We start from the raw sequence: 20369 nt of genomic DNA, 5'->3' as shown, positions 1-20369 counted from the left end.
TGTTTAGGCCTGCTGCTGTTGAGGCTAAGCTAATTAGAAGACAGTGGGCTTGAAGCTTGCTGTAACAGCTTGTTTCAAGGTAAACTGTCGAAATGCCCCTATAAGATAAATAAGGATGGTTTTAAACAGTCAGTCAGGAAAAAAAAAATACTGAGCTTTTAAAATGTCCATTTGAAAAATTCTGGCATGACTGTCACCTTTGTTTATTTATTTTGTAAAGTTAAAAGCTGTAGCTTAAGCGTGCCAATCTACCTGATGTGTTGACCCTTTGCTAATAAGAGAACAGCTGACATGCTAATATTAGCTTTATGTCTTTGTTATGTTTTATTATGTTCATTTGTTGTGGGAGTTTGTCTTCAAACTGCATGTGAGGATGGGCGTCGCACCTATACTGCAGACAAAGTCTTTCTACAGGTACCATTAAGTAATCTGAACCTGATAAGGGGCCAGGTGATTTTCTTCATCTAATAATTCAAGAATTTCAGTTAAAAAAAAAATAAATAAAAAAAATAAAAAATAATATGATTTAATATGAATAACCATAAAAGCAGAGACCAGGATTAAGGACGTGTTTTATTTTTAATTGGACATTTTTACAAATGTAGCATCAGCCCTTTGTGTATGTAACCTATCAGAATTTTGCTAAAAGCAATAACTGCACTTGTTTGCATAAAGGCGACTTACAAGTGATTTACATGAGGAAAAAAAGTTAAAATTTAGTTTCAAGAGCAACATCAGTATTTTCAGTATCAGCTGTCCTGTTCTTGTAATTCAGCCTGTTGAAGTCCTCCATAATCTCTATCATTGTCTTTCCTTTGGTCTCTGGGACAAAATATATAACAAATGCTGCACTGCTAAGTGAGTAAGCCACAAAAATCAGGAAGGAGAATTGGCCAAGTCCATCCTGTATGGATACACACAAAAAAAGACTGTTAGATAAACAGCAGGGTGGCATACAGTAAATACACTTATAAAGATGGAGATACATTATGGTATATCCACAGTGGCTGTCTTACCACTATATAGCCAAACAGCATCCCTACAACAAACATGCCGAGCCAGTTGATGGTCCCACTAACCACGTAAGCAGAAGGACGCCAGGCTTGTAGGAAGAGGTCAGCAGGGAGAACCATAGACACTCCAGCTGCAAGAAGATTCAAACATTAAAAAGCTATTTAGATATGAAGCTCAGTCAAGTATCGGGGCAGAAAATGTTTATATAGGAGTTGAGTAAAAAAAGGAGTAACTTACAAGGCCCAAGCCCATAAATGCAAATGACACAAAAGATCAGAGCGATGTTCACATACGGGATCCATGAATTCAGATCCTGTAAAAGTCCAATTGATGGAATTTATCCTCTAACATACAACAGAAGAAGAGGTAATGTGCTGACTGTATTTACCTTGACTGACAGCATGAGGGTAAGAACACACATGGTGATACCCATCAGTAGATAGCCATAGCCCATAAGTTTCTTTCTGCCAGCACGATCGATCAAGAAGGACTGATGCACAGCAAATAAACAAAAACTGAGAACAATGTTATTAAAAGTCTTCATATTTGATTATTTTTTTATGAAACCTTATATTGTGTTTTTGTAAAGTTTCAAGCATGTTCTTTCCTCTTTCCTAGTCTTTACTTCTATATTATTTATGCAAATGATAAAATGTGCAGAATCGTGCCCAAGTTGACCGATTTAGATGTAACGTCTAATTTATGCGACTTTACTTACACATAGCATTATAGCGATGAGCTCTGTTGCTCCAATACCAATGGCCAAGTAATGCATCTTGTCCTCTGGCACTCCAGACTTACGGAAGATGTCAAAGGCGTAGAAGTACAGCTGAACAAGAGGATGACAGATAAAAGGGAACTAAAAACTGCAATTTTGAACAGATTTAAGTTGATAACTGTCGTATCAGCGGATAAACATAAGCATACAGCATTGATGCCGCAAAACTGAACGCCAGCACAGGGGATGGCCAGAGTCAGCAGTCTTAGCCTTTTCTCCCTGAGACCTTTCCCGCTCCAACTGCATGTCGTTCAGCTCCATCTTTAAGTTGTCCTCCTGCCACAGCCACTGTAAAGCTGTTGGACACATAAATAGCACAGGGATTACATCCAATATGCCATTGAAGAGATCTTTACTGAGGTTTACTAGTGTGGTCAGTTACACCATTAAATTGCTCTTCATTGTTGTTTTATTGTTTAAATATGTAGTTAAACTTCTTTACACTGACACAGAGTTTCACTGGTCCAACACATAAAATCAAAGTGGGCTGTGTGTGGCCCTCAGTGTTAAACGGGTTAGAGACTTCTTGGTAAATGGTAAATGGACTTGTTCTTGTATAGCACCTCCTACTCCATTTGACCACTCAATGATGAACGCATCAGAGAGCAAGTGGGGGTTTAGTATCTTGTCCAAGGATACTTTGGCATGCAGACTGGAGCAATCAGGCCTGCATGATCAAACCATAAATAACTGAACGACCAAACTCCCAATTAGTAGATGACCTGCTGTACCTCCTGAGCTACAACCACCACAGCTACAGCAACCCCACCTTACTTCAACGAAACAGTATTCTCAGGGACTTCTTTCAGCAGGATAATGCACACCTAACAATGAACCTAAAAAGTTGAGTTCAGTATGTTGAGTTTGACTCCAAAGTGAATATGCTGGAAAAACAGCTCTAGGGAGTGCAGAATTATTAGGCAAGTTGTATTTTTGAGGAATAATTTTATTATTGAACAACAACCATGTTCTCAATGAACCCAAAAAACTCATTAATATCAAAGCTGAATGTTTTTGGAAGTAGTTTTTAGTTTGTTTTTAGTTTTAGCTATTTTAGGGGGATATCTGTGTGTGCAGGTGACTATTACTGTGCATAATTATTAGGCAATTTAACAAAAAACAAATATATACCCATTTCAATTATTTATTTTTACCAGTGAAACCAATATAACATCTCCACATTCACAAATATACATTTCTGACATTCAAAAACAAAACAAAAACAAATCAGCGACCAATATAGCCACCTTTCTTTGCAAGGACACTCAAAAGCCTGCCATCCATGGATTCTGTCAGTGTTTTGATCTGTTCACCATCAACATTGCGTGCAGCAGCAACCACAGCCTCCCAGACACTGTTCAGAGAGGTGTACTGTTTTCCCTCCTTGTAAATCTCACATTTGATGATGGACCACAGGTTCTCAATGGGGTTCAGATCAGGTGAACAAGGAGGCCATGTCATTAGTTTTTCTTCTTTTTATACCCTTTCTTGCCAGCCACGCTGTGGAGTACTTGGACGTGTGTGATGGAGCATTGTCCTGCATGAAAATCATGTTTTTCTTGAAGGATGCAGACTTCTTCCTGTACCACTGCTTGAAGAAGGTGTCTTCCAGAAACTGGCAGTAGGACTGGGAGTTGAGCTTGACTCCATCCTCAACCCGAAAAGGCCCCACAAGCTCATCTTTGATGATACCAGCCCAAACCAGTACTCCACCTCCACCTTGCTGGCGTCTGAGTCGGACTGGAGCTCTCTGCCCTTTACCAATCCAGCCACGGGCCCATCCATCTGGCCCATCAAGACTCACTCTCATTTCATCAGTCCATAAAACCTTAGAAAAATCAGTCTTGAGATATTTCTTGGCCCAGTCTTGACGTTTCAGCTTGTGTGTCTTGTTCAGTGGTGGTCGCCTTTCAGCCTTTCTTACCTTGGCCATGTCTCTGAGTATTGCACACCTTGTGCTTTTGGGCACTCCAGTGATGTTGCAGCTCTGAAATATGGCCAAACTGGTGGCAAGTGGCATCTTGGCAGCTGCACGCTTGACTTTTCTCAGTTCATGGGCAGTTATTTTGCGCCTTGGTTTTTCCACACGCTTCTTGCGACCCTGTTGACTATTTTGAATGAAACGCTTGATTGTTCGATGATCACGCTTCAGAAGCTTTGCAATTTTAAGACTGCTGCATCCCTCTGCAAGATATCTCACTATTTTTGACTTTTCTGAGCCTGTCAAGTCCTTCTTTTGACCCATTTTGCCAAAGGAAAGGAAGTTGCCTAATAATTATGCATACCTGATATAGGGTGTTGATGTCATTAGACCACACCCCTTCTCATTACAGAGATGCACATCACCTAATATGCTTAATTGGTAGTAGGCTTTCGAGCCTATACAGCTTGGAGTAAGACAACATGCATGAAGAGGATGATGTGGACAAAATACTCATTTGCCTAATAATTCTGCACTCCCTGTAATCTGTGGAGAACGCATCTCACAGTTAACAGGACTGAATGATGTGCTGCTGTTGTCTTAGTGCATGACATCCGAGGACACCTTCATCAGTCATGTGGACATAGTGTCCAGGTCTCAAATGAGATGTGTGCCTAAAACTTAGATTGCTTCTAATGGCCACAGGGAGTGAATGCTGTGGTTGCAAAAAGAAGTTTGGTGTACTGTCTTGGTAAGCACTTTTTGATACATTTTAAGTGTCATTTCAGCTGCTTGTTGGTTTAAACTCTGTGCTGTTGCTTTAAAAAGGAGGAGAAAGCTTTGGGGAAGGACTACTTTCTGACTGACCAATCGACATGCCTTCTGTTTTCAGCCAGATCTAATCCTCGCTTGTCATGTCTGAATTTAAACACAGCAGCATGCTGAATGGTCAAAACGTTCAGCTTCAAGCTGCGTCCATTTTTTATGTACAGCCCATACGAACCCAAACTGCCCTCAGTACTTTCAATGGCTAATCGTCCTTCTTCTAAACTTGAATTTTCAATTTCTTTTTACATTTGTATTAAAATTTAACAATTAGATCCCTTCTCTACTGTGCCCACTCACCTTTTTTGCTCCTTTCAGTGTCTCCTTTATCAATGTAAAGGTACCGAGGGGCCTTCGGGAAGAAAAGCAGCATCACAAACTGCAGGATTGCAGGAATACCACTAACACCTAAGAGATATGGCCACATTTCATCTGTTCCCATGATCTCCCTGAACAACAACAACAAAAAAAGACGAGTTAAAAACTAACAGGAGGAGCAACAAGAAATGCAGGACTTCTGCTTTCATAAAGAATTACACTGCTGGGATCATTTGAGTCCCACTGATTAGCATTCAAGCTTCAGAAAGTGTTGTACTTTAATTTGGAACAAGTCATTGATTATGGCAGATAACAACTAGCTGGGCAAGTGCCAGAGAAATGTCTCTACCTACAAGTGGCCTTCTTAATGAGTGAGCGAGTGAGTAAGAGGTTGTTTTTCTGCTCCATTTGCCATGAATATCATTTGTCTTGTAGTGAAAGTTACAAGTCAACTTCTGCTTTCATGTTTCTAGCGGTCAGTTCTTACTTGATGCCAATTATCTGACCCACGACCTTCCCCAAGCCAATGAAGATTGAGCTCGTCAGAGTCAAGAAACCCCTGAGTTTCTTTGGAGAGCTCTCACCGAGATACATGAGGTGAACGCTCAGGCCGAGACCTGTGGAGAAAGACCATATGAAGAAAGAAGAGGAAGAAAAACTGCATTGTAATTAAATGAAAAATACACATAACATACCGATATTATATCCACAGAGAAATCTTCCCAGCAAGATCATCTCAAAAGACTTTGCTGTGCGACTGAAGACCATGAGCAATGCAGCGATGACTGCCACCATGTTGTTAAACAGCAGGGCTTTCTTTCTGTAAAATTAGAAGAAAAAAAATCAAAAGATTTTAATTGATGTAAGATTCAAGGAAACCCTTTCTCCTTCTGCATTTCATCTGTTCATGAGTACTTCACATGCAGTTTTAGAAGTTTTACAGTTGTAGTCACAACCTGTGAGGTCTCTCTCAGTTGAATTTAGTTGAATTTTATTTATAAATAATTTTGGATTCTGATAAAAAAATAAATAAATCATGCACTGGTCCAGAGATGCTAGAGGTGGTGATTGATTAATATAATTTATTTATAGATTGCACAAAAATGTTGAAAAAAGTGTGAAACTAATTTTGAAGTTTTACAGAGATTGAATATGTGCCCGTCACGGTGGCTTTTTTGCAGCTTCACAGAGCCAGACCTGCTGTTTTCTGCCTTTTCCAAGCTCCTGTTAATGTCTGAGAGATCAGAGTGTTTTGAAAGGCAGTGCCTGCTGTTAATAAACCACAAATGCTTGTGCGATTACCGGCCATAGGTAACAGGAAGGCTTCCACTGTGAACAGCCCCAGCCCAGCATCCCAGACTTAAAACAGCCACGATGAAGGACCAGATGAGCTGGTTGGTAGACTCGTGGACTGGAGTGTTGTACCTCATCATCCATGTGTAGTTCACAAAACTCTGAATGTGCTGCAGAAAAGTCAGCGAGGTTAAATAGGCAAACTTTAGCAGCCAAACTTGACAAAATTGGCAATTTAAAGAAAAAGAAAAAAATTCAGACATTCTCTAATTTGGTTGTTCTTATTTTCACATTTTAATTTTGACATATGTTATCACCCCATAGGGTGATATTTTGAGTCTTATATCTTTTTATAATGGGGATAATTATCAGTTCAGTTGTTATTTAGAAAAAAGTCTATGCAATATCAATATTATGCACATCATCATGGGTATGTGTGCAATAAGTTATTGGTGCCCACAAGATAAAAAATGAACTTATGGAAATGTAGGTAGCAGCTTTATATTCTAATATGATTTTTTTCCCCCCTTTCTTTGAATATTTATGTGTACCACATTTAGGTTTTCCAACAGCTCCCTCCTGCCTATGTACAAACAATTAAGTGGTGAAGTAAATAGGAAAATGGGTGGATGGATGGACTGTTGAATAAAAGCTTCTTTGTGTTGTTTTTCATTTTTTAATGTCATGTTTTTCAGAAAAATTACTGTTTGTTTTTTTTTTTTTTTTTTTAATTGAATTAGTATACAAATAAGATAACTTAAAAAAAAAAAGTCATTTTCTTAACCAGCAACACTTTTTAAATGTTTCTTCTTTCTCCTTTCTGGCTTTCACGTTTCATGACAATCTGATGCTGAAAGCAAACTGCATAGTGAGTAAATAATATCACTACTGTTATTGTAAATTACAGGCAACAGGGACCAGAAATCAGCAAGTCACAGACTCTTTTCTACTGAATATCACATTGGAGGCAAATAACCTTTATGTGCCATCAAATGTCACGACAAAAAGTTTGAATAGCTTACTGGCAGGTGAAGACTTTAATATAGCACTACTGTGAGGACACAATCTTTCACCATAGCAAACTTCATTACAGTGAGATACACAATAATACTGAGCGTGAACATACTTTATGTGTAAATTGTGTAACTAACGGGCATCTTACCACTGCCGGAGAAGCGATGAGAGACACATGGATCCCATATTGAAAAGATCCACCGATTCCCAGCACCAGCGACAGCAGGTAAAACCTCCAGTACTGCAGCTGACATATGAAGTGGACATCAGGCATACAGTGAAGATGTCCATAAATTGTATTTAATCATTATGAACAGCCAAACAGTCACTCCCTGCTGCTGTTACAGCTGTGCCTTATTTAATAGATACAGACATGAAACTAAAATGTCATGATATTTTTTGAAGTTAAAATAAAACTAGCCAAGCAAGCATTAAACAGGTAAACTTTGCTGTCCTTGCCTTGCTCATGTCTCTCTCTTTAAATATGGTTATACATCACAATGTTGATTACATTCAAATCAGCAGGAAGCCAGTTGGAATAGTTGGAATAGCCTTTATTTCTTCCTTTTCTTTAATATAAAGTGTTGTGCAGTCTTTAACAAAGTTCAAAGTATAGACAGTCAGACTACTAATAATGATAACTATGTGAAGAAAAAAGTAACCACTGTGGTCATTTCTACCACACACTACCACCACTTTGTGTTTCGTATTGTTGGATCGTTTGATTTTCTTCCTCCTGTATTCTGTTTTCATCCAGATGCACATTTATATTTCCAGTGCTCTAACTTCTTGTACTGCAGTTGTCTGGTCTGTTGTGTATTGTTATAACTTTGTTGTGTTTCTGGACTATGTGTCACAAGCATAAAAATTCAGCATAAAATGCATTTCACCTCCCAGCTGAAAGGATAATGTAAGAAGCAGTCTACTTTCAGGAATTGAAAGGACCACGGGTTTTATTCAGGATGTCAGTGTGGTGACCTTTTTTTGTCATCATCTCTGTTTTTATTTATTAATAATAAGAAACAACAAAACATCTTAAAAATGCATTTTGTTTAATTTGCTGAAACAGGTCTTAGGTCTCCAGCTCTGTCTAATAACAAAAATATGACTTTCTGTGGAAACGATGATTTATACCTTATTACAGTACACTTAATATAAAGTCGTTTTAATGACTTGTCTCACATCAATCAATGACATAAAGCATAATGTGAAAAAGTCAAAGATAAATTCTTTAAATTGCCATTTTCCTCACAGGAAAAACATTTCAGATAATATTTAAAGGGGATTTATGTATGTTTCAATGATATGAAAGCTGCTCCCAAACCACAAAACTTCTTCCCGCTGATGCAGACCAGGTCAAAGTGAGGCATGCACTGGGTGTGACTGCATGTTTCTGGAGAAAATGTTTGTCTACAAGGCTGTGGAAAGACACACTTCGCCCAGCTGATACTGAGGTTTGGTTTGAGCTTCAAAATGGTTTTCCTGGCCTTTGAAATTGAGCCTGTGAAATTCATGCATGATGACTGACAGAGACTTCCCCTTGGTCTCAGGCAGAAAAAGGCCAACATACAGTGCAGACAACAGGCAGATCGCTGCAAAAGGCACAAAGCAGTACTCACGCAGCCCGCTCTGTGAAGGGAAAACAAAATGTTATCAGTCATACGTTTATCAAACACTAAAACCTACATTAAAAATTCTGTGTATTTACTTTATCATTGTTAGAAATAAGCTGTCTTTGGCTAAGTACATTCATCATTTAAAAAAAAAAAAAGAGGTTCAAGCTTAGTGGTGTTTCTTCCGCTTTAACTCGCCACAGGGGGCAACAGCCAATTTATTTCTAGTGCCAGTCACAACCCTGGATAAATAGAGGGGGCAGCATCAGGAAGGGCATACACCAAATCACCTATGACGACAAGTTTTATAAATTTAAATACCTGGGGTCAACTATTCAAAGGAACAGACACTTTACAAGAAAGATAAAAAAAAAAAGACAGTGTAGGCAGTTTGGAGTAAGTGGAGGTGAGTGTCAGAAGAATAGCAGCAACAGTGAAAGGGAAGGTTTACAAGATGGTAACGAGACCAGCCACGGTGTATCCTGGAGAAAGTGGCACTGACAAAAACGGATGAGGCACAGCTTTTCAGAAATCTTCCACTGGGAATGATGAGAATGGACGGGAATAGAAATAAATATATCACAGGGACAGTTCCGGTTGAGGCAATGCTTGTGTTGCTTGTGTGTGGACATGTGCAGAGGAGGGATAGTGGATATTCTGGGAAAAGGATGTTGAATGGGTGTAGTGAAGGACATGTAGAGGAATCACCTTAAGTTTCAGGTGATTTTTTTCACCCATCCACTAAGAAAGCTGTATTTTGATATTTTACAGTTATACATATTTTCAAGCCATATACTAAAAGAAATATTAAAAGAGGGTTCTTTTGTACTTTAGTAGTACACTTATAGGGCCTGTATATTGATATACTGATGCATCATGACTGTTAGTACCTATTGTGAGTTGAACTCCAAAAATGCTGCTCCTAAATTTGTGTTCTCACCAGCACCAATATTAAGATGGTAAGCTATCTAATAGTCAGCATTTTAGCACAAGTGATATATAATCGTAATGTTGGAGGAGTGCTACTGTCTCATTTGGCATCTTGGTTTTCCCACATGGCCATGGCTTTTGTTTTCTTTTTCTTTTCTGTTTTCTGTAGTGGTACAGCTGGGACACTATTCAGAGAGCAAGCGAATACCAAGCACCACACTGAAAACTAACCTAACTTTGTGCCATCAAGTCATTTCCACTATTCAATAACATGATAACATGAAAAGTGCTTTATACAGTGCTCCAGTATTGTCTTAGTAATAATATTATTGGCATATGAACACCACTCTTGTGGTTATTTCTCCTCACTGCAGGTTTGCTAATTGGATGGATGCATGGACAGATGGACAGATGCTGACTAAAGTATGGATGTAGCAACAGACTGACTACTAAAAATGGGAAGATCATTCCAACGACGAACAGGTTGAGCCACATCATGGAGCCAGCAATCATGTAGGCTGCCGGCCGAGCTGCCTGATTGAAGATCTCTGTGGGAAGAATGCCAGTCACTCCAGCTGAGAAAAAACAAACAAATTGAGAGAAAACGAAACCGTACTGGTTAGATATATCAATATAACAGCTGTATCACACTTTGACACACTCCAGCAGTACTCTGCACTGTATCAGAGTTTAAAGTGATACAGTGCGTCGTCATTTTACTTAAGTTGTGGAGATGAACAAAGGAGTAGCTAACCAAGTAAGATACTGAAAACTGATAAAATTTAGTAAATATGTTGATCTAAATAAGTAAAATGTGTAGATAGTAAAACATTTTGCTTCAAATGCATGTTTGAGTGCTGAAACATTTTGAATCTGTCACATGTAAAATCCTGGTAAAAGACTTACCTGGTCCCATGCCAAAGCTGAGAATATAGGTGTAGACACAGGCCATGCTCAGGTACGACATCCAGGTTATATGGTGCTGTGTGCATGTGGGGAGGAAAGCAGTGAGCAACTCATAGTCAAGAACATTGTTATATCTGGTAGAGACCATAGAGTTGTGACAAGAGAAGTCTGTAAAAACTTTAAATCCCAAACATGTCACATCAATTCCTACTTTTCCCCTCTACTCTTTGTCCACTATGTATTTCTCTTCTCTCTAGTTACATATCAACATGTGCCTGAGTGCTAGCTCACAATGCCTCCCAGTGGTTCGATTGTGACACTGACGTGTCTTAGTACTTTACCGCTGGTTAAAGCTCATACAAAATAATCATAATCCTTAATAAAATACAGACACTATAAAGAACTAATAGGATGGCTTTAGTTGCTTTGGTCAGTCTGGGGAAACCTGGTTTGATGACAGTACAGGTGATCTCTGCCTCTAAGCAAAGAGTCCTATGATAACAACTAAATTCAACGTTGTGTATGTATGTATGTGTATATATATATATATACACATACATACATACATATATATATATATGTGTGTGTGTGTGTGTGTGTGTATATATATATATATATATATATATATATATATATATATATATATATATATATATATATATATATATATATATATATATATATATATATATATATATATATATATATATATATATATATATATATATATATATATATATATATATATATAGATAGATACACGGTGGTGTATATACACGGTGGTACACGGTATGTACCACCGGCAGATAGAGGAGGTGGCTGATATCCAGAAATCCTACCAGTGGCTGGACAAAGCTGGACTGAAAGACAGCACAGAGGCACTAATCATGGCAGCACAAGAACAAGCTCTGAGTACAAGATCCATAGAGGCTGGGGTCTATCACACCAGGCAAGACCCCAGGTGCAGGCTGTGTAAAGATGCCCCTGAGACAATCCAGCACATAACAGCAGGGTGCAAGATGCTAGCAGGCAGGGCATACATGGAACGCCATAACCAAGTGGCCGGCATAGTATACAAAAACATCTGTGCAGAGTATGGCCAGGAAGTTCCGAGGTCAAAATGGGAGACGCCCCCAAGGGTGGTGGAGAATGACCGAGCTAAGATCCTGTGGGACTTCCAGATACAGACGGACAAAATGGTGGTGGCTAACCAACTGGACATAGTGGTGGTAGACAAACAGAAGAAGACGGCCGTAGTGATCGATGTACCGGTTCCGAATGACAGCAATATCAGAAAGAAGGAACACGAGAAGCTGGAGAAATACCAAGGGCTCAGAGAAGAGCTCGAGAGGATGTGGAGGGTGAAGGTAACGGTGGTCCCCGTGGTAATCGGAGCACTAGGTGCGGTGATTCCCAAGCTAGGCGAGTGGCTCCAGCAGTTCCCAGGAACAACATCGGAGATCTCTGTCCAGAAGAGCGCAGTCCTGGGAACAGCTAAGATACTGTGCAGGACCCTCAAGCTCCCAGGCCTCTGGTAGAGGACCCGAGCTTGAAGGATAAACCGCCCGTAGGGGCATGCTGGGTGTTTTTTTTATATATATATCACATAAATGGTCTGATGTTCACATTAGTCCAGATTAATTCATGTTGTAGTAAATTGTTAAGTAAGCTGATTACCTCAAACGACAGAGCAATCGTGAAGACGACAGCCCAGAAGGTCATGAGGGTGAAGCCTCCTGCCAGCATGAACCTCCGACCTTTGCGCTCTACCAGCAGGTTCTAAGAGAATCGAAATATGCATCAGACTCTGTTCTTATTGTGTCAAATGCGGACTCAGACACGAGAGTTAGGTAACCAACATGCAGGAGAAAGAATCACTGAGTGAAATCAAAGTATTTTTATTTTATTAGTATTAGTTTTTGAGGAAAGCAAAGTGGAGTAAACATACTCAGAATATGGCTGTTAAATACTTTGTTTAAAGGTAAGCCCACCTCTGTCTTGTGTATTTATAAACAGTTAATGTATTTGTAGTCAAAATGGGCAGCTTCTTTTTAAGTTGGGAAGGCTGATGCTGCAAGTAAATAACTTTATCCGCGTCTTTGAAATGAATTAGATAAATAGGTTAACAGAAGTCAGTCAGTTAACTTAAGATATGAGAAAATACAAACAACTATCCAGCTTTTTCTGAAGGAATCAGAACCTGTCTACTAGGACCCCTAAAGTTCATTACACAAACTACAATAATGGTATTACAATACCATTACATGAAAACACCTTCAAACTTGTGTTTGCTTCTTTGCTTTTTTCATTAACCTATTAAAATCTTGTTAATGCTTTGAAGGTCAATGCACTTGTATAAAAACTTTTTACATTTAAACAGACAAACAAACAAGATAAACCCCATAATTCTGTAGGACCACTTTAGCAGAAATCACTTAAAATATTCCTTTTCTGTATAACTTCATCAGTCTTTCATTCTTATGTTCAGTCTTCTGTTGTGCAGGAATTTTAGCCCACAATTCTTTACAATGTTGCTTCAGTTCATTGAAACGTGCAGGCATTTGTTTGTGCACAGCTCTCTTAAGGTACTGCCACACTATTTCAGTCAGGTTGATGTATGAACAACACCTTGTTTATTCTCTTTTCAAGTCATTCTGTTGTAGATTTTGCCCTGTACGGGGTATGTATGGGGCCAAACCAGAAAACTTCTGCTTTTATAGAAGACAACACGTGCTGATGATCCATTAATCAAGTCTATTTAAATAGCAGTACCTGACTGCTACTTACTCTCTTAATTCCTAGGGAAGCAGGAAAGGTTTAATTAAGTTTTTTTTTTTCTAATTTTTGTCAATTATTAAGGATTAAAGTTTTATTTTTTAGTTAACTAAAGGGAGCATCAGCTAATGCTTCTGTGTTTATTTTCCCTGCATGCAATGGCTCTGTCCCCCACCGGAGAGGCACTCCATATTATTACAGAATTGCTACTTTAACTTGGTATTTTTGTATCCACAGAAAGATTCAGAAATACCCAGAAAAAAAGGTTTTTAATGAATCTTTAGCAATGAAATCAATTTTTTACAGACTTAGTAGCTATGCAGAATGTTCTGCACCCTGCTGAAATGATTGCTGTATCACATTTATGCAAGGCCATGTAAGTGTTCCCACTTACCGACTGCATATACACTAGGTAGGGGTTATTTTCGTCCTTATCCTGCAGCCTTCAGTACAGCTTTAAAAACAATGCAAACAGTCTCTCTTTGGATGTAGCTGGTTACATAATGTGAGCTTTAATTTTGGGTACTTACACACATTATACAGGCTGTGAATTCACATGTCCCGGTGCCGACTGTAGCATACTGGATTTTGTCATCTGATATTCCAGCCTCTTTAAACACATATGATGCATAGAAGTAAATCTGCAAGAAAAACAGAAGATGTGAGGTCACTGAAAACCATCATTCGCTTTTACAAGTGTTTAATAAGCTGATTAAGGCAGTATTTGTACAAAGGTAATTGTGTTAATACCCACTGCCCTCTCTAAAACCTCAAGCATGTGGGTAAAAGCCTTGAAACACATGATCATGTAGTCAGCACTTTCTGATGACAAACTTGTAGCTCTCAAATTTAGTCTGTATGTGTGGTATGAAGGTTCCCATGCTGGGCAATAATATAAAATAACCATGCCCTTTAGGCAAAACAACAGGCATCACACACTATTCATTGAGCAGTACAGTGAGGCCTGATACTTAATCACCAGCGTACATAATTAATGTGACATGCAGAAACACTAAGAAACCCATCCATCATCTCAAATTTCTGATCAACTTTCGAATGAACCTGTGGCCAAACAAACATCTGATGCATTTCAGGATAAGTTACAGCGATCCCGACACACCCTCACAGCCAGAACACACACAAAACATCTCTCAGATCACAGCACGGATGAAATTTCTTCTTACCGAGTCATTGCCACAGAGCTGCATGGCACTGCTAATGATCATGACAGAGATGAGCTGCCAGCGTACAGAGCGATCAGTAAAAAGCTCCCAGGGGTGGCTCGCCCTCATTCCTTTGGTTTCAGCCTGTTCCTGCAGGATCTCATCCAGCTCGCTACTCTGGACCTCACAGCCTCGCAGGCGTCTCAGAGCTGAACATGAAAATCAAAAAATAAAATTAACTAATGATAATGATTTCTGTCTGAAATATGTTTTTTATATGAAAAATGTCCTGAGCTGACAGTGGTAGGGGGTGATGTACTGTTCACTAGTGGTTGACATAATACAGTACGCACCATTAATACAAGCCTCCTTGTCTCCTCTATCAATGAGCAGATATCTGGGACTCTCTGGGAACCATGGCAGGGTCAAGAGCTGAATGAGTCCAGGAATGGCATTACTGGCAAGAAGGTACTGCCAACACGGCTCACTGCCCAAAATCTCTCTTTAAATAAATAATCCAGAGTGTTACTGTGGATATCTGTGAAATCTACTTAACACATTTCTTTGTCAACAGATTATAGAGTATATGGACAATTATAAGCCGCATGATGAACAAACCTGAGTCCGACCACCTGTCCTAACACGACACCGAATGCTGTAAACACAGCTGATGACAAAGAGACAGCTCCTCTTAAGTGCTTTGGTGCACTTTCTCCAAAATACATGGGCTGCACATTCATGCTGATACCTGTAGAATGATCATTTCCTTTGTAGGAGTGTTTCTTGAATAGTTATTTTTATTATATTATATTTTGCTTGCATTGCTCTGTTATGGTAAGGATATCTGAGTTTACTTGTTTGCATACATATTACTTATATGTTGTACTAACATACCGGCATTTATTCCAACCAGGACACGTGAGATCATGATCATCTCAAAAGATCTGGCGGTTCTACTCGTCAATGCTAAGAGTGCAGCAGTCATGAGAAAAATGTTGTTCAGCAGCAGGCACTTCTTCCTTCGGGAGAGAAATGAGAACTGTTATTTTTAATTATTATTATTTTTTTTTTACAGATTGATGGATGAGATGTTACGTCATATTACAAGACCACTACGCAGGAAAATTTGTTCTAGAGCTGTGGTTGAGTGCCACAGATGAAGCCAGGAAGACTTGAACATTGTTAGACTTTTAGTTTTGTGGACACAAGAAAAAAAACAGCTTCATTATTTAAAAGCACCACAGTAAAGGTGCAGTAATCAATCATAATCAACACGAGTATAAAAGAAAATCAAAACTCAAGTCATTATATAAATATGCAGTGTTGTGCAAAAGTCTTGGGACAACTCTCCTTTCTTTATATTTAGTTTCCAAGGATCTAGACTTCTTGTAACTTTTTGCCATTTCTTTGGCTACTTTTTCACTCATTTTCAGTCCAGTCCTTGTACCTGAGCCACTTAACACTGACCCATGAAAAAGGCACCTAATGAAACAGTGCTGTGTTTAAGCACAACAGACAACAAAACAAATGAACCAGTTTTAGTATCTTTCAGATTTTTGTTATAAGCAACCTGTTGTAAAGCACATAATTTGTCTCCGTTTCTTTAATTGAATATATGAAAATGTGAAAGATAGCACAGTTTGAAAGCATAAAATAGTATTTTTGCACCACCAAGGTGATAATTATTACTGGCTATGGAAATCGTGTACATCATTGTTCTTTGTATGCTGCTGCTAAATGTCCATCTTTGCATATTCGCAGACTCTCCCATTGCTTGATCTTTATCTATAAATCTCTCCTTGGGCTGGTTCCATCTTATTTATGTGTTTATATGTGTAAAAACCACAACCAATACAGCTTTTAATCTCAATGAGATTTTTACCTGGATAAATAAAGGACTAATAAAAATAATAGCTGAAAATTTTGCAATTTTCGGCATGGTGTGCACGGTGTCCTTAAAAAATTTGAGCAAACTGGACAAGTGGAAGAGAAAAACTGAAAGTCTCTTCATCTTGACAGAGAAAAAAACAAAAGGCAGCTAACATCCAACAAGAGTTCTGAATACCTTCAAGAAGCCTGGAGAACGATTCTTGAAGACTACTTAAAGAAATTACAAGAAAAAAAAAGCTGCTTAACACAGTTCAGAGTGTGTTGAAGAGTAAAGGGGGTCATTCCAAATACTGACTTTCAAACTCATTGGAATTGTTCAATTTTGTATATGCAGTATTTTCACATATGTTTGCACACTGCACATACTTTCTATTTTCCTAGCACAGTATAAAGAAATGAGTAGTGGTGCAAGACTTTTGCAGAGCAGTATTTACACGCGATGGAGGAAAGTAAATGAATGATCTCCCATTCGGACAGCAGGTTGATCATTTCTTCTTTGCACATTGAAGTCTCAGTTTTTAACCTTGTGCACATGCGCTTTTACACATTTACACGTGCATGCTACATTACCTCCCAAAGCGTATGGTCATAGGTCCTGCAATAAGAGCTCCAGCAAACCCCCCCAACGAGAAGATGGAGACAATGATTGTCCAGACTAACGTCACCTGGTATTCCTCCAACTGGACGTCCCATCGCTCCAAGAATGTTTCATTGATAAAAGTTTGGATAAACTGTGAGAGAAGAAGAGACAGGCCAGCACTTATTACCACTTTTATTACATCTGTTTACATTTGGAAGTGAGCCACACTGTAGCTCCTTTAGCCAGTTTTTATTATTGATCTTCTCAACAAAGAAACGTTAAATATTATATTTTATGAATCCACATCAGGAAGCATGTGTCAGTGTTATTGTGAATTATCAAAAGGTTGCAGAATTGTTTGCTTCTGGGTAAAGTTTGTGCTCTTTAATCAGTGCAGCTGCTCGGCAAAACATAACACGGCATCCAGAATCAGTTTCTAAAAAAACTGAAAGCAATACAATAAGAATGACTAATCACAGGCACAAGTAACCCAATTCTTGTTTTTGCCAAATTACACTGTGACCCAAATGTGAAATAACAGGCAACAGTTTTCATAAGTAGCTAAGTACATGTACTGTGTGCATGACCCTTGCCAACTCTTTTATAAAGCATATGTACTCACATGTATGTGTATCACTATAAAGTAATAGCAGGAAATCATTTAAAATACAAAAACTTACGGTTGTGGGAGCATTCATTATTGCAAGGTTATATCCATACTGAAGAGTCCCTCCAATGGATGCAGAAGCAACCATCAGCACCAGTGTCAGAGGACTGCCCTGTTAAAATAAACAGACAGACAGACAGACAGACAGATAAATCACAGCTGTTTTGTTTTGTTGTTACATTGTCTTGGAAAAAAAATATGTGCGTTAGAAATGTAGTAAAATCATATTTAAAAACTAAAGCCTGTCACATTACCCTGCAAGGTGTATCACCTAAACAGCTACCAAGTAATATAGCCATACTGCACATCTGCATAAAGCTTCTACAAACACAGCAAAGGAAGTTTAAACTCCAAAACAGACGATTTACAAAAAAAAGCCAAATTTGCTCAATTACCTTTTGTGCACCAGCATGCGACATTGTTGATCAAAGGAGGTGGTAAAATGCTAAAAAGAAGTGGCACGATCAAGTCTGAAAACAAACCAGACGTCAGTCCCCCATCAAATAATCCTGTACGCACAAGGTCAAGCACGCGCCTGCAGAGCGCTTGCGGTGGCCTGATTGGCTGCAGTTTTGCAATCAGCAGGTTGACGCACACACACGGCCAAATAGATCACTGAGCTGATGTATTACCAGATCTTTTCAAATGCCACTGTAATAATTTACCATCTTGCCAGTGTGCGAGTGTGATAAGAATTAATGTCACCTGGTGCTGTCAGTCAGTAATTAAGAGCAACAGAAATGAAATCAGTGAAGCTGCCCAACCATAGAGGAGTACAAGGAGGTAGGGGAGACCGGGGATAGTTGTAACATTTTTGACATTTCTGTCTGTAAATTGGAGCTCTTTTGAGGTAGCGGATTCAAAATGTAATGCAAAGTATTTACATGTCTCTGCTATTAAATAGTGCAGCTATTTTCTCTGCAGCACAATTACCCATTGCATGGTATGGTCTCAAACACAAAGAGTGAAATGTTACAATTAACCCCATAGTCTGGGTTAGTTGTAACATGTCCTGGGGTGAAATGTAACACAATGAAATAAGGGTACTGACAAAACATTAACATGTAATCTTTGTTTATTCAACACATGAATGCACTTAGAGCCATTTATGTAGCTATGTGTGTGTGTGACAGAATGCAGAAATCTAGCTTTTGAACATATTCCAACCCCCCAAAAAAGACAAATTATGGAATTTTCTGCAACTAAATATTTCATTAATTTTGGTTGGTCTTCCTTGAGTTTGGCCTCATTGGCTCAGTGGGCATTATAACCTACAACTCTTGCACCAATTTTGAACATAACAATGAAGCTGAAAAAATGTAGTTGTGCACCAGCATCGCAATTCCATTACTTTTTATCATGGCTTACCTTGGTGTGGTTTGCAAAGTGCTTCAGAAAGATGAGGAAATCTGTTTCTTGCACCCATCCTGATTTATTTCCACTACCAATACTTCCTACTGGTCCATCTCTGACACAGTGGTCTCCATAATGTATGTGTGGGAACACAAACAGTGGTTGTGTTGCCAATGGCATTAACCACATATACAAAAGCGACCAGTGAACCTCTCTCTGCTGATGTCGTTGCCCCAACTTGTTTAATATAAGTTAAAGTAATAGTGTGGTAAGTTGTAACATCTGCATTATTGTTACAACTAACCCAGACTGTTGCTGTTACAACTGACCCAGACTCCTATAGCCATGAACTAGCTAACATTACAGCCAACGGCTAAAACATTAGCACTAAAGACCTACACAGAATATATAGACATACAAATAACATAATTTAAGTTTGATGAGTTTAACTGCAAAGCACATAATGCTATTAGAAATTGAAATAAAGTAGAAAAACTTACTTTTTGGCATACAAATTACTTTTTTTCGTGTTAAATTGTCTGTGTTTGACAAAATGTGCGGATTTTTCACATGTGATAGCAGAACTAGCATGCACAGGATGAATCACATCATTTGAAACTTAGCCCTGATTGGAGAAATTGGAAGTGTTACAACTGACCCACGATACAACTATCCCCGGTCTCCCCTACTCCTGATAAATTCTACTACATAAAAAGTACCTATTTGCACGAAAAGATACACATCAATATCTCAAATTGGAATAAAACATCTGCAAACAGAACGAGCGATCTAGAACTCATCTCAGTACACTCAAAAAATATGTTTGTTACGTAAATACAATGCAAAGCTTTTAATGAAATCGATTCAGATAAGCAAATAACCATTATCAATTATTATTATCAGTTAATTAGATAACATTTCATAGCTTCCTTTGCAGGCGCTCGCATTACTTACATGAATCTGAAGATGTTGCTTTCCTGGTTAAGTCGATATTTTGTCTCTTCACACTGAATTGTTGATATAGTTTATATATTATATTTTGTATTATATATTTAAAAAATATTTTTTAATAAAAGTATTATTATTAAAAGTGTCCGTCTCCATAAACTTGCTGTTCATGTCCAGCAGATGGAGCTGGTTTGATATGTTGCTGCTGTTCTTTGATGGCATTGCAAAGGAAACTGCAGCTGCAGGGGTTTAGCAGTTTTACAGGTGTCTATATATATTTAGTCTCTAATGTGTATATTTACATTTCAAGGAAAATACATCATCATTACAGTCATACTGATATTGGTGTAATGCTACCAAAATGTGTTGGAGCAAGGTGAT

At 38.5% G+C, this 20369-nt stretch overlaps 1 protein-coding gene and 1 pseudogene across 4 annotated transcripts; both read right to left on the bottom strand.

The window, feature by feature from the left end:
* Positions 1-560: 560 nt before the first annotated feature.
* Positions 561-7437, bottom strand: LOC116334163 (annotated as a pseudogene).
* Positions 7438-7728: 291 nt separating this feature from the next.
* slc2a11a (solute carrier family 2 member 11a) lies at positions 7729-20027 on the bottom strand. 4 transcript variants are annotated; one of them, XM_039611984.1, is made up of 13 exons: positions 19995-20027; positions 18083-18157; positions 17701-17799; positions 17011-17171; positions 15445-15569; positions 15169-15298; positions 14904-15052; positions 14572-14759; positions 13918-14028; positions 12290-12391; positions 10613-10688; positions 10154-10281; positions 7730-8792 (listed from the first exon to the last, which is right to left on the bottom strand). In XM_039611984.1, exons 2-13 carry the CDS (start codon positions 18104-18106, stop codon positions 8574-8576), a joined length of 1512 nt encoding a protein of 503 aa, XP_039467918.1. In that variant the 5' UTR covers positions 18107-18157; positions 19995-20027; the 3' UTR covers positions 7730-8573. The 4 variants fall into 4 exon arrangements, with proteins under 4 accessions (XP_039467920.1, XP_039467918.1, XP_031613367.1 ...); XM_031757507.2 differs by lacking the exon at positions 19995-20027 and adding an exon at positions 19541-19559; XM_039611985.1 differs by lacking the exon at positions 19995-20027 and adding an exon at positions 19056-19074.
* Positions 20028-20369: the final 342 nt, after the last annotated feature.

The sequence above is a fragment of the Oreochromis aureus genome, linkage group 5 (genome assembly GCF_013358895.1).
Source record: "Oreochromis aureus strain Israel breed Guangdong linkage group 5, ZZ_aureus, whole genome shotgun sequence".
NCBI classification, from domain to species: domain Eukaryota; kingdom Metazoa; phylum Chordata; class Actinopteri; order Cichliformes; family Cichlidae; genus Oreochromis; species Oreochromis aureus.
This window is presented reverse-complemented; position numbering and strand designations above follow the sequence as displayed.